Below are 14,270 nucleotides of genomic sequence, written 5' to 3' on the forward strand. Positions count from 1 at the left end.
AGGTACAGTCCAGAAAATGCTTAAGAAATTCGTTTTGTTCACATTTTGTTCTTCAAGGTAAGGAAAGAAAGAAAGAAAGAAAGGTGAGGAGATGGCCTGATCCTGTGATTTAGTGCCCCGCAGATGCACGAGCATAGCTTGTTGAAAAGACTATCCAGTATGTGCAAGGCTCCTTTCTTCCCATAGTTGATAAGAGGGAGGCACATGATATTACCTTGAAGACTTAATTCGGTCGACATCTGATTGCAAAATAGGGCTTTACATTTTAAGTTCCTAATGATTCAAGGTATGTTACCAAAAATGGAAAGGAAAGGTGGCAGTTTGCCCATGCCACCATCTTTGTTTTGCAGCTTCTGTTGCTTATACGCAATAACATTTAGGTTATTCCTGTCAGAAATGAGATAAAATGTTCTAAGCCATTGTAAACACTTCAGTATGTATTTATTTTTATTTTCCAGATCCGCTCTGGCCGCAGCTATTCTTGTGACAACCCTAACTGGACGGACCATTGCCATCCCTCAGCCACGTCAACGATCTCTTTCTGAGAGTGATGCCAGTTACTTGCAAGATCAAGAAAATTACATTGAGCCATATGCCACGGTCACTGAGCTGCGAATGCGGTAGGATATAATGCATGTATTGATGAGAACTGTTGGAAAAGTTGTAATAGAACTTTTATTTCCTCTGGTTAAAGAGTCCAAGATTTTATAGTCCACTGCAGACATAATAAGAAACATGAATGTGCCTGTGAGTGTTGGATTCTCACCCTCTCCTCTATCTCTCTTGCTTTCCGAGGAAGAAAATAGAAAGCATCTGTTTTCCATTTGTGATTTGTTTAAGCTATGGTTTGAGAACAAGCTAGGATCTGAAACCATAGTTTAAACAAATGAGTTTGTTTACAGTTGGGACATCTTATGGAATTGTGGGTAATTTAAAATCCAAATCAGATGCTTTTGATCTTCAGGACATGAGAAGACGGGTATGGAAATCACACATACCCAGGACTCATGAAATCATAGAATTGTAGAATAGGAAGGGACCCCAAGGGTTTGGAGACTTGAGAGGGTATGTGACTCATATCCCTTAATGCATTTTCTGCCTGCAGTCACAACTGGAAGACCAATGGTGATGACAGGAGCATTGGGCAGTCTTTGGAAGTATCAGGCAGTTGTTGTGAGGATGAGGACATGGATACGTACCCTTCAGACACAGAAAAGGAACCAGATCCAAACTATCAGGTTATTGATAAAAAAATAAACATTAGCAGCGAGGCTGGCTATGCTATTCCACACAAAATTAAACAGGTAAGCATTGGAGTGTCTGCTTCTGCCAGCTCTCTGAATACAGTTGTAAAAATAATAAATTCTTTTAATCACATTTGCAAATGTTATGTTGTTATCAGTTCCTTTATTGTTACATGTATAATTGACAGTGATGCCATTTTCCTTTGCACTGTATGTGTTTCCTGATCCCAGCTGTCTATCTTTCACTTAAAGCTAGACAGTTTCCAATTGTTGGTACCAACTTGTTGGTAATTAAAAATGGTATTGTGGCTGAAGCAGCCCTTTGTATGGATGCCTGGAGCTATTCCTTCATTAAATAGTTCCCAAATGATCTTGGGAGGCTAAGTGTAATGGAGTTTTTAGCAGCAGAATTTATGAGCAGACTGTGCATCATACTTGGTATTCAAACTCCAGGAAGCTGTTCACTTTTGCAGCCAGACCGGTTGAAATATCTGCTCAGCACTCATTGTTTTACTTGGTTGTAAAAGCTATTTTTGAAACTAGTCTGGCAAGACCATTTCTACAAAATAATGAAAGCTGTGATGCCACAGTAAGGAGACAGGCGCTATGGTTCATAAAACAATATCAATAAAAGTCTCTGCCTCAGATTCCCATTGATTTTCCCCTCCTTTGTGGTGTCAGTTTGTATTGGTTGCATCTGAGGGAGCAAACCGCTTAACTGTCTATCGTTACAGCAGGTTAGAGTGTTGTACCAAATGAAATTAAAAATTTAATGGATGGAAAAGCATTGGAGTGGAAAGAAAAAGGGGTGGGGAGGGGAAACTTTCAAGAAAACAGTGTTTGTGTAAGGAGGCAGAAAATGTCCTTAGGTGAGGCAGAGAAAAGCAGAAAGGCCAACAGTTTTGAAATCTTTCACTGCACATTAGTCCCACAGCAATAAATAAGAAGACTTTGAGATTAAGTTCAGGAGTGCACACTAAAGGATGAGTGACATGTTCAGAAAAAGATTGTGACTCAACCCTTCTGACTCTCTCCCACTTCAAAGTGCAGGTGGCAACTAGATGCTTCCCTGAATGCAGAAAGCTAACAGGGCAGAGCAGAAGGTTCTAGGATGGCCTTATCTCTGACAGGGTGCCTCCTTATGCACATAGAGATTTTGATCTGAAGTAGTGTCCCCCGCCCTGCATCCTGAAGTGATATAATTCAGCTCAGCAAGGCTGGGTCTCATACTGTTTCCTGCTACAATTTCCCATGCTTTATTTATATGAAATGGATAAGGGCTTCCCTTGGCCTGGGTCAGTGGATTAATCAGATTAACTAAAAAGGGTCACCTAGTTAAAATGAGCAGCATACTGACACATATTTTTATGACAAGTACTTGTTAAGAACTGCAGGTGGCATCTTAGGAGAGGCTTTCCTCCTTTTTCATGGGGAAGGCAGTCGGACTTGTCAAATGAGGCCCGCTGTGGAACATGATTTCAACATCAGTTGCCCTGCATCTCCCTGGATTGCATTTCAGGTGACAAACAGGTTCTCCTTCATTAGTGAGGCACATGTGTTTTGACAGTCGGGGGTTCTGCACCATGGGCGGAAGCCAGATTAGTGGAGATTAGCCAGAGTGGAGATTAGGTTTCATTGATACTATGTACAGCTTCCCATTTATCAGAAAGATAAATGGGAGAAAGATTGTTTTTAGGCAGATAGATTCAGACAAAGTACCATTTCTTCAAAATGATTAGCGTATCTGCAAGTTTACATAGATTACATCAGTTAGTAAAAATAAACAACTCGGATTGCTTTAACCACATTACATACTTATATGGTCTTGGTGTCTGTTTTGTCCTAACATGAGCAAGAGACAGAAGCCATGCTAGGCAATGCAGCCCGTGTGCAACTTTGCCGGTGGCATTACTTATTAAAAAGAGCCCTCCCATGACTTTTATATGCTCTGACTGTGCCAAAGGCAAAAATAACCCCTTAACACTAGCTGAAAAATACGAATAACTTCTTTGCAGACCTAAACTGCAAGTCCTCCCTCCCAGCTGCTTGAAGCCTCAAACTTCGGAAAGCAGTGGTAACCTTGAAAATTTATTGTGTGCAGTTGTAAAATGCATACACAACTTTTTGCATACTTGCAAGTAACATGAATCTCCCCTTCTACTGAGGCATTTCCCTCTTCGATCTTCTTATTGGCAATGTTCTTGTAGAGAAAGGATATTCAACTGTAGACTTTGCAACATCAAAGCCTTATTACCTCTCAGCCGCTCCCAGAGGACTGGATAAAATCTGGCTGCAGGCTGCTTCGAGCCAATGGGTCAGGGGTCCCCACTTCACTAGGGAAAGCATCCTGGTCCTTCCAGATGGTGGTAGTTTCAGGCAACGCTAGACTGTCCCCATGTGAGTGAAAAAGAAAAGTAGCTGGTGAGGGTTGATAGTAATTTCAGTGAGTAGAATATGTTCATGTAGGAAACATGCAGGTTGTGCATAAGATGGACTGTGGATTTATAAATTGTATTGCAATATTTTTACTTAGGAAAATCCCCCAGTATCTTCTAGTGTTGATGGTGAAGATGATTCTTTTCTCTGTGAACCTACTTGCCTCATTCGTCCAAATGTTCAGGTGGAAGGTAATGTCACTTTTCTGCTTTGAGATGACATGATAGGAAACGTCACTTCAAAAAAATATTATCATGGTAGTTCATGTTCCAAATGCATTACTGAACAAGTGCGACTTGCATCAAAATGCTGTAGCATTTCCCCACATGTATGAGGAGTGGGCCTGTTCAGGGTACCATCCAACTCAGAAGAGGAGCCTTGTACTGTTCAGGACTCTGGTTGGATGGAGTGAAGAGAGTTTCAGGAGCCAGAAAGGGATAAAGGACACCTCCTTAAATATTCTCCCTCTGCCTTGCTCCCAGGTTTCTCTTACTGTGCTTTATAACTCTAATGGGCTACTAACCCCAAACCTGCACATTTTGTAGCTCTGCAATGGCAACACACCCACCGCAGGACAAAAACAGGGAAATCCAGTGCTGTTTCCTTTCCGCTTCTTCTGAAACATCCCTGCATATAGTATGTGAAGGGACTTTTTAAATCCCAGGGGTCATCTCCTGAACCCTAAGACCATCTCACCTCCAGGATCCTTACTGTAAGCCATAAAGCCAATTCCCTCTCTTCCTCTGCACTCCATTTTCCTCCCCCTGCAATAGATTCCCTCTCATTCCATATTTTGGCTGCTTTCAACTCTTACTTTGATACCTCAGTATCCAAGGGGCATAACCATATTACACCATGAATTACCTCTTCTCCAGCCCTCCTGAAAATAGAAGTGGAGCCCTTGTCTGGTTTCTAACTTGACAAGTAGAATGATGGATGAGGCATACAAAAGGTCTCGCATCTCTCAGCCAAACGGTAATATGATGAAAAAGGTTGGTTGTACGTCTGTAACCCCAGAAAATCTTTAATAAAAAACAATTTAGAAAAGAGGGAAATGGTAGAATCTTGTGATTCAGTGATGAGAATTTTAAAAAATCTGATCAACTGTAGTTCTCCTTTTCTGTTTTGAACTTCTTCATTTTTATTACCTTCTGTCTTGTATTACAGAAATTGAACCCTCTGGAGTGAGTTTTCAGGTAGGATTCATATCAAGATGCTTAAGTGCGTTTAAGGATCTTGCTGCCTTGTCTATTTATTTTCCTCCTACCTTGGGGCAGCATACCTGGCTCTACCTCCCTCACAACCACACTGCAGTTTAGGTCAGCCTGGGGGTTGGTCACTGGCAAGTGGATATTTGAATCTGGGCATTTGCAGTCCTACCCTGACAATATGGATGCAACTAAATTTGGCAGGAAATATCCAGAAAACGACAAAGAATGATAAGTTTAAAGAAGGTTTAAAGAATAACTCTTGCATAACAATTTACAAGCCAAGGTTATCTTTCTTCTTTCCAAATGCTGTCTATTACTTGTAATTTTCTTCCGCTGCTGTTTAATAAAATTGAAATTGTAACTGCAGGAAATTGGTTTTTAAATGTTTAGTCTATTTTCTATTCTTTCTGCAGTCCTTGCGGTTTTTATTAAAAAAAGAATAGAAGGGTTCTAACAGGAAATGAGATCAAATTATTTTGTTTCCCTGCTAGGTAGAAAAAAGCATAACTGAAAATACCCTGAATGAAAAGCCTCCACTGACTCCAGGTATTTAACTCTGGGTTGTTGTTTTAGGTTGGTATAAATGGGTTGTGTTGGATTCTCTATAAGCTGCGAGGAGGAGTTTGGAGCTTTTGCTGCTGCTTTAGATTAACTGCAGCTTTCCTATCACTTGATCCCAGACAAACCATAGTTTATGAAGCTCGCTTGTTTTCACTAACTGGTTAAGATTAACCATTGTTTCTCTGGGTTAGGACATAATGCTAAAACTGTGGTTAATCTGAAGAGGAAGCTTCCGAGCTCCTCATGGCTGTGCCATGAAAGTGGGGGAGATTATGTGCCAAAGGCAATTTATGGCTTATCTTTTTAACACTAAACCATTAATATTATGTTCAAACTTCTACTATATATTTTTATAGCTAAGGATAACACCTTGCTTCATGTGAAATTCTCATGACTTATTTTCCAGCAGGAATCATGATAGTTCTAAATTTAGAAAAAAATTAATTTTTCTTTCATGGCATGTTTTCTGATAACTGAAGAGCTTGATTTTATAGAAAGCAAATCTCCACTTTGGGCTTTTTCTGCTGACAAAAACCCCTGATTCTTCATGCTAGCCCATTGTGTAATATCCCATCAAATTACAAGGTATGCTTTGGTGGGATGGGGGGAAGTAGTACTGCAGAAGGGCCAGCCTCGTTGTGACTTTAAAATAATCAGAGGAGGTGCAGGATTGTGGCTGACTTAAGTTTTTTAAAAAACTTAATTTAATAAACATGGCTTTTCCCTAGGAAAACAATTCTACAACAATTAATGTTTTGTTAGCCTTCAGTTCACTGGACTAAAGGTTTCAAAAATATTAATGTACTTTCTTATGTTTGTGCTGTACTTTTGAAACATATACCTGTCCCAAACTCAAAATCACCTTCAGACTTCCTTTTTTTTTGGTATCTCCACTGATGAGGGTAAGGCAGATGACTACTAAGAGGAGGTTTTTTTCAGAGCTGATGCTTCAGTTGTAGAATGCCCTCAGCTGTCACCTTTGTTGTGGTCTTTTAGGCTTTCCAGTTTCAAAAACATGCTTGAGTGCTTCTTAGATCTTGGTCTCTACTAGTTTGTTCCGATGTTGTTTTCACTGGTGTTTGGTTTTATGTTCAAGTTGTATAGTTTATTGGAGTGTTTTATTTTTAAATTACACTGTTCAGAGTAAACACAGCTACATATTTGGGATTTTTTTCTCCTGCAGTCGTAAGCAAAATGGAAGCTGAAATGTTTAGGATAATAATGATCTGGGGAGATCTTTAATTTGTAAATCAGCATTCACTTTGAAATGAATGGCTCTTATTTCCATGGTGCCTCCTTCTGTATAAATGAATTTAGGACTGCAGCCTGTGCTTGAGTGGCTTAGGTTTTTTGTGTGACTAATGAGTATTCTTTTCGATTTAAGTCTGCAGAATGCAGGGACCGATGGCCCTCCCTAGAGAAAAGTTCCAGAAACTGAAAGAAGAAAATTGGCATTTGAACAATGCAAATAAGGCCCTGCTTTCTGAACTTGAGGCAACAAAGCAGCAAATGAAGAAACTCCAGTTAGAAACTAAGAAACTAGAAAAAGAAAATAGAAGATTTAAAGAAACTGCACCAAATTCACGCAGTGAAGGTAGGAGTGACTCTGTTGTTTGTATGTAAGTGTTTGGGAGAATAATACTGTACTTATCATTTTTTGTCTCCTGGAATAGTCTTGAACTATTCCCTCTGCATTTGTTGTTATTTAATGTATCCCAACACAAAATTGAAATAACTTTTGAAGGCTGACAACATATAATTTACTTGATTTTCAGATAGTATATTATTTAAGTAATTATTGAAGTTTAAAATGAAGTATATGATATCACAGTATCAAAGTACAGTGGTACCTTGGTTGTCAAACTTAATCCATTCCGGGAGTCCGCTCGACTCCTGGAACTGTTCGAAAGCCAAGGCGCAGCTTCCGATTGGCTGCAGGAGCTTCTTGCACTCAATCAAAAGCTGCGGAAGCTGCACCAGACGTTCGGCTTCCAAAGAACGTTTGAAAACAGGAACACTTACTTCTGGGTTTTTGATGTTCAGGAGCCAAAACGTACAACTACCAAGGCGTTCAAGAACCAAGGTACAACTGTATTGGAGAAAGCATTTAATCCTCAGTCATGTAAAAATATCTAGTTCAGTACTGACTACTTGAATGCACAAGTTACAAAAGTTTAAGCTAGCAGGCTTTTTTTTTTAACCTAGGGATCCATAACCTGATTAACGGGAAAGTTATAAAATTTGTCCTAAAGTGTCTAGTCCTGCACATGTATATTCAGCTGTACACATGTATATTATATATACATGCAAGATTTCGAGCATAGGCTGGAAGGGCCTTGTTCTTGCCTTGTGGAATTTAACCACCAGGCAGCTCCTCTGTTCTTTCTGGCTTCACAGTGCATGCTGAACTTCTCATGTGCCTGCTGTAGGTGGGTGGGGTGGACTTTCTTTTCATCCCGCAGCAAGAGCCCTCAGCTGGATCCCTTCCCTGTAGATTTCGCTGAAAGTGTTCTTGATATTCAGATGAAGCAAGTCTTTGCAGGACAGGACCCTTGGAAGCATATGATGAAAGATCAAGGAAGTTTATTTGGGTTGGCATTGATCCTATTCTATGCTAAAGAAAGATATGAAGGAAACATCCTTGTAAAAATAGAAACATAGCCATCAAGTGGTATTTATAATGGATGGCTTTGTACTGTGTTCCATTTGCTTCTGAGGTTTAGAACAACAAGCCCACAACTTAGGTTCAGGAGATTGCACCTAAAGACAGAATTGTGTATTGTCAAAATCCATTGGGTTCAGTGGTGGGTGGGATTAACAAAGTCATTTTCCCTAGAAACTTGCTCCCTTTTCACCCCCTTTTATTTTATTTTTTTTGACACATTTAAAGCTGAATGTGCGCAAGTTAATAGCATGTAAGTATGTATTTATATTGCAGAAATGTTAATCTGAAAGGTTGTTTTTAAAAAACAATCAAAACATAGTCTTTTAAAGGTGTGTGTGCATGTTTCTATTAAATTTATTAGGCTTGTAGGAGTCTGCATCAAACATAGCAAACTGCATTATACCAACAAAGGCTCCTTGGCCATGTCACCAAACATTGTCCACTCTCACTGGCAGAGGGTCTCCAAGGTCTTGAATAGAGGTCTTGGCTTCCACATCAAATCCACAATTGATCTGGGGAACGTCTGCAGTCAAAGTATGCTTTATAATTACAGAATCTTGTGCAATTATAACACCTTTAGAAACTATAGCATCCAGAATTCCTATTTCACTTAGGAGATGTTTGCAGTGCTTTTTTTCTAGAAAAATAGGTGCCGGTACTCACCAGGAAGTTGTTACAGTAAGTGCCACACTTTTTAACAACAACAAAAAAAAGGTGTCGGTACTGTGTACCCTTGAGTACCCTCTGAAAAAAAGCACTGGATGTTTGGATAATCAGCAAGATTTCCTATAATTGCAATGCACTTTAATGTTTTACAATTTTCTGTTATGCAGAGGAACTTGCAGAATTGATTTTATTAAGACAACAGGCCCAGGAACTGGTGGATGAAAATGACAGTCTGAAAATGACTGTTCATCGTCTAAATGCAGAATTGAGTCGCTACCAGGCTAAATACAGACCAATTTCACCAAATGAGGTAATGTTTTCTATTAAGCTTCTTAGGAAGAAAAGAATAGCACTGTTCCAACATTGGTGACTGTGAGCTTTTCCTCATTTGTTACAGTTGCAATATAAGCATCTTTACCAGCGAGTGTCCCAGTTGTGCTAAACCATAGTACAGTGGTACCTTGGGTTAAGTACTTAACTCATTCTGGAGGTTCATTCTTAACCTGAAGCACCACTTTAGCTAATGGGGCCTCCTGCTGCTGCCGCGCCGCCGGAGCACGATTCTTATCCTGAAGCAAAGTTCTTAACCTGAAGCACTATTTCTGGGTTAGCGGAGTGTGTAACTTGAAGCGTATGTAAGCTGAAGCGTATGTAACCCGAGGTACCACTGTATAGCATGAGGAGAATTAGCCTAGGTGGGACTTGCACTTCTGCACTTCCTGCTTCTGAGCACAGCGTGAAGTGAAATTCAGAACTTTTCACTTCCATATTTGATTAACCATAATTTGCCATGTCAATGCAACCTGACAAAGTGGCTTGTTGCAACTATTGGTGGGTTTTTTAAGAAGTAAATGTCAAACTGTTTTGGAAGCACCATGTTCAATTTTTGCATCCAGTTTTCAGGATGAACAAAAATAAATATTTTTCTTTTAAAAAAAACCTGTGATGCAAAATGTTACAGATCCGAATATTAATGTGTAACTTACGTTTTTCTTATTTTAGAGTCTAAAAATTGGAAGCCTGCCAATGAAAAAACCAATACCCCCATGGCTGGTATGTAGCAAACCACTATTTCTTAGTTTCAGTAGTTTAGTGCTAGATACTTCTAAAGTGTGTAGAACAATTTTATTTCTTGTTTCCTTGGTGACATGAGAACAATCTATAGTTGTAATATCACTGCAGTTCCCAGACACCTTATTTCACTTTTATGTTCCATTGAACAAAAACTGATGGTACTCAGTGAGTTAGAATAAGTCTAGTCATGTCTACTTAGAAATAAGCCTGTTGAATTCATCAGGACTTACTTCCGGGTAAGTAGGATTAGGATGGCACCTTATTCTATTCTAATAGTCAGCATTAAGCATCAGGTCATCAGTGTTTATTAAATTTTTGATGGCTGTTTGAAGGTGATGTTACTTACTTATTTATTACATTTTTTACATTTATTACATTTTTGTCATCTCCTGCCCCTTTTCCAAAGGAGTGCAGGCCCTTGGAAGAGTCCGGATCATCACCATCACCATCAATATTATATTTATTTATATTTACACATATTAAAAAACACAGAGATAAAATACAAAAAGCTAAAAAATATTTTTAAAATATAAATTAAAATAAAAATTTAAATAAAATTTAAAATATAAAGTAATTTAATGCTAATAAGTTTTTTTTATATTGTTTTGATTCTTTTGAAATAGAGATGATAAAAACAGCACAGCACTATTAAAAACCTTTTCCTTAAAAAAACAGCAACCTGAGTCTGTTCCCAAAGGCCTGCTGGAATAAGACAGTCTTCATTTCTTTTTCCAGTTGAGACTGGGGTGCGGGGAGCTGGATTGAAGTAGTTGGCCTGGTTGCTTAATTATTTTCATCCTGCTTCTGCTTGCAAGAATCCTAGCTCAGTTGCTAAGTGCCAGGATCATGTTGTAATCCTGTGAAAGTATCTGCACAGGGGCCTCGGAGTGATCCGCTATCATAGGCTATAACAGCTGACAGCCTTCCCTGGAAACAATATAAAATTAAATTATCTGATCTCCCCTCTCCTTTTACCCACAGTGGAGGGGAGTGTCCTCCTAGGAGTTGCTCCTCCCACCCCCTCCATTAGGCAGGCTTTGCAAAAGAGCCTTGTGTGCTTCTCACTAGGAGGCCAGGAGGCCCGCCCACTTCTGTTTATGCTTTGCTCCAAGGATCCAGGCTGTGGTGAAGCTTTGGAGCAGGCTGGCTTCCCCACCATCCCTGGATTAGGTAGAGTCGAAAGGGAGCTGAAAGATACTTGTTTTTTATTGCAAAGAAGAAGCTGTGTTCGGATTGCCCCCCTCCATACTTTTTAACTAGTTCTGGCCCTGTACCTTAGTAGCAGCCCTACACACATACATTTAGCAGCTGAAAGCTTTCCCCCAACTTCTCTCCATGCCATTATTATTATTATTACTATTATTATTACTATTATTTAGCTGTTACAGTTTTGTGGCTTTGACACACACTGTTGCAGGCATAACCAATGTTAAATGGATTTCTAGCCTGCTTTTCAGGGTGCATACCCTCCCAATAAAATAAAATGCCAAAATTCAAGATTTAAATTAACAGTAAAAGCAGTTAACAGAAGTATGGTTCTTCAATATAATAACAAGAAAACAATTCAGATGCAGATCAGATTTAAGAAGAGTTTTCCTGAAGGCCAAGCAAAAGGGGGCCATACAAATTTCTTTGGAGAGGGCATTCCAGAGATATGGTAAAAAGAAATGTGTTTTCCTATGAAACTGTTTACATGGGCTGGAGTAGAGGGTGCCTGATTTTTTTCTATGCAGACGTGATCATATGTGTAGGAGGGTTTCCATGTGTAACATGGCCCTAAGCCAACATGTTGTCTCTCAGCAACCACAGGCTGTCGCTCATAAAGCTCTCTGTTCCTTGTCCTTCTGAGCATTGCAAAGTGCAACCCAAGACTGCAGCCATCTGCCACTCTCATTTTCCCTCAAAGCACCAGCAAATCATAGGCGACCTCCAAGTCCTCAGGTGTATTTAATGACTGGATGGTAGTTTTGGTGTCATCCTGTGTAAAAATCATGAAGAACCAGGGTTTTGTGCCTTGGTGGCAGAATATTTCTGCATCTGCTGTGGCTTTTAGTGTGCACTCTGTAGATATCAGTATAAGCTGTAACTTGGCAGTTGTTTAGGGCAGGCATGTCCAAATCCCAAGAGACCGCGATCTACTCGCACTATAAAAAAACTGGCAGTGATCTACCCATTGGATTGATCAAAGTTGTTGAGCTTTTTGGGGGGAGGGAGACCCAAAGTTGTTGAGCTTCTTTATTGGGGGTGGGGATCGATCAGGAGCATGCGGTCAACTGGTTGGACATGCCTGGTTTAGGGGAATACTGTGGAAAAGTAATTCAAATTTATGCAATCCATTATGGGGAAATTGTTTAACCACTGTGTGCAAATGGCTGAACAAAGTACATTGAAAAGGATGCAGGGAGATACAATCTGTGTGCAAAAATGTGACAGAATTATTGAACTTAAAAGATTCGCTATTTCAGACAGGAATTATGTTCTGCAGGGATATTTATGTAAATACTACTGATAATTGAATTTTTAAAGTTTGTGGCCATAACTTGCTTTGCTTTGTGGTGGCTTGTTTTAAAATAGGATTCTAAATAAATTTCTTAGCAAGGTCTTTAACAAGTAAACAGATGGATGCTTCAGTACTTTGTGTAACTGGCAACGGGTGACCATTTCACCTCTGTTTATTTGCAGCTAGCCTTTTCCAGCTGACGCAAAATTATTTTCCACCCCCTCTCTACTTCCTCCTGTTATTATCTGCTTATTATTTAGCCTTTAGTTAATGTAGTATTGGGGGCAGGGGGGGGGAGAGAGATTGTTAACCTTTTCTTCTGTCTATCTTGATTTACCCACTGGATTTACCCAGGCAGTAGCTGATCAAAGAGTCATTACATGGATATTTTTGAATTATATAGTTTTGAGATGCATTTCAGTGAAATGAAATGACTTTTCTTTCCCTTTAGCTGGATATGAAATATTTATCTCCCCTTCTATTGGCATATGAAGACAGAATGAAGGAAAAGGAAGACCTGATTCTTGCGCATGAGGCAAGCTGGCAAATTAATTTCTTTACAGATTGTTTAAGCTGTATAGGACATCAAGAAAAATATGCTTCTATAATGCTGTGCATGTCATTTAACTGTAAAGAGTACTCAGCGATAATTTGGAATGTACATCCTCAGGGTACATAATGGAATCTCCCTTCTAGTAAGACTCCCTGTCCTCTATCTCCTTAGACTCCATGGGTTGCCCACATAGCAGACCTTGTGCCCACAAGCAGAAGATGGGGATGTAAACATGTGCCTGGACTGAATCGCTTCAGCCTGCAGATGGGAGCTCACATCCCATGATGGAATGCTTTCTGCTGAAGCAATACAAAGCTATAATGTCACAAAAAAGACTAGGCGAGAACCCTTCTCCTAGACAATCTGCTATTTATGTGGAAGGAAGTTTGTTTTCTCTGGTGGAGCATTATATCGTATGAGCTTCCGCAGGTTTACACATCACTTGCTGTTTGGGAGCACTAGACCTTAGTAAGTTGAGCCTTTGATATATGGGTCCTGTTCCATAACCTCTGCTAAAGGCCTCTTCACTTGTTACATTTTAGGTGCATTATATTTTAGGTGTACACCTGAGGTTTCTCAAATGTACATTTAAAAACGTCAATGTGCCAGTCAAGTTTATGCCCATCTGAAAGTTGGGATTGTTTGTAGGTTACTGGCAGGCATACTGACTGGGAAACACACATTTGTGACTGTAAAATGTAGATGTTTCTTAAGTCAGAGCAACTGGTGTGAATTCGTATCTCCACAAATCCCTATCATGAGTATTTTGATCAGCTGTTTGATAACTTGCATGAACAAATAATAGATAATTAGCACATGCAAATATTATTGAGAGGGAAAACATGAAATAACATGAAGGTAAAACAGCTCGTGAATATTTTGTATGTTTTTTACTGCTCCTCTTACAGGAGGACATGAAGATCTTTAAAGAACGAGTTGAAGAGGTAGTGAAGGAAAATGAACAGTTACACCAGCAACTAAGTAAAAATAGTACTGTGACCACCAAAGAATGGCAAGTGTGTTTTCTCTGAAACTATTGTGTTATTCTTTTGTAAAAAAAATTACTTATGATAGGCTTGAATTATAGTAAAAAAAAATACTTATGATAAACTTGTTGTGGAAGAGGAGATTATTGGTTTGTTTTTGTTCTTATTTTTATTATGTATTTTGTGTTCATTTTAATCTGTTCTCCGTACTTTATAGGTTTTTTTGCTATGTTGGTCCTTTCCTCTTTCATACATCATTTTATGCATTATTTTTATTAGAGCATTTTATGCATTATTTTATTCTGCTTCACTTTTTGCTTGTTTTTCTTGACAAGGCAGCTTGTTTGATGTATAACAGTTTTAGCTACTAGGTG

The 14,270-nt window shown here is 39.2% G+C and overlaps 2 protein-coding genes across 4 annotated transcripts in view; one reads left to right on the forward strand and one right to left on the reverse strand.

Moving 5' to 3' along the window:
• FAAP24 (FA core complex associated protein 24) overlaps positions 1-14,270 on the reverse strand; it is an 85,992-nt gene that overhangs the window by 13,387 nt on the left and 58,335 nt on the right. The gene's annotated exons all lie outside the window — the stretch shown is intronic.
• The window catches only part of CEP89 (centrosomal protein 89), a 53,542-nt gene that overhangs the window by 3,992 nt on the left and 35,280 nt on the right, over positions 1-14,270 (forward strand). For both annotated transcript variants that reach the window (XM_083629086.1, XM_083629087.1), the window contains exons 3-12: positions 459-620; positions 1,106-1,304; positions 3,778-3,871; positions 4,848-4,876; positions 5,383-5,437; positions 6,837-7,046; positions 8,951-9,093; positions 9,786-9,836; positions 12,809-12,892; positions 13,819-13,926. In XM_083629086.1, coding sequence (XP_083485212.1) covers positions 459-620; positions 1,106-1,304; positions 3,778-3,871; positions 4,848-4,876; positions 5,383-5,437; positions 6,837-7,046; positions 8,951-9,093; positions 9,786-9,836; positions 12,809-12,892; positions 13,819-13,926 — 1,135 coding nt within the window. The remainder of the gene's footprint in view (positions 1-458; positions 621-1,105; positions 1,305-3,777; positions 3,872-4,847; positions 4,877-5,382; positions 5,438-6,836; positions 7,047-8,950; positions 9,094-9,785; positions 9,837-12,808; positions 12,893-13,818; positions 13,927-14,270) is intronic.

This window comes from Podarcis filfolensis (assembly GCF_964270895.1).
Source record: "Podarcis filfolensis genome assembly, chromosome: 8".
In the NCBI taxonomy this organism is placed as follows: Eukaryota; Metazoa; Chordata; class Lepidosauria; order Squamata; family Lacertidae; genus Podarcis; species Podarcis filfolensis.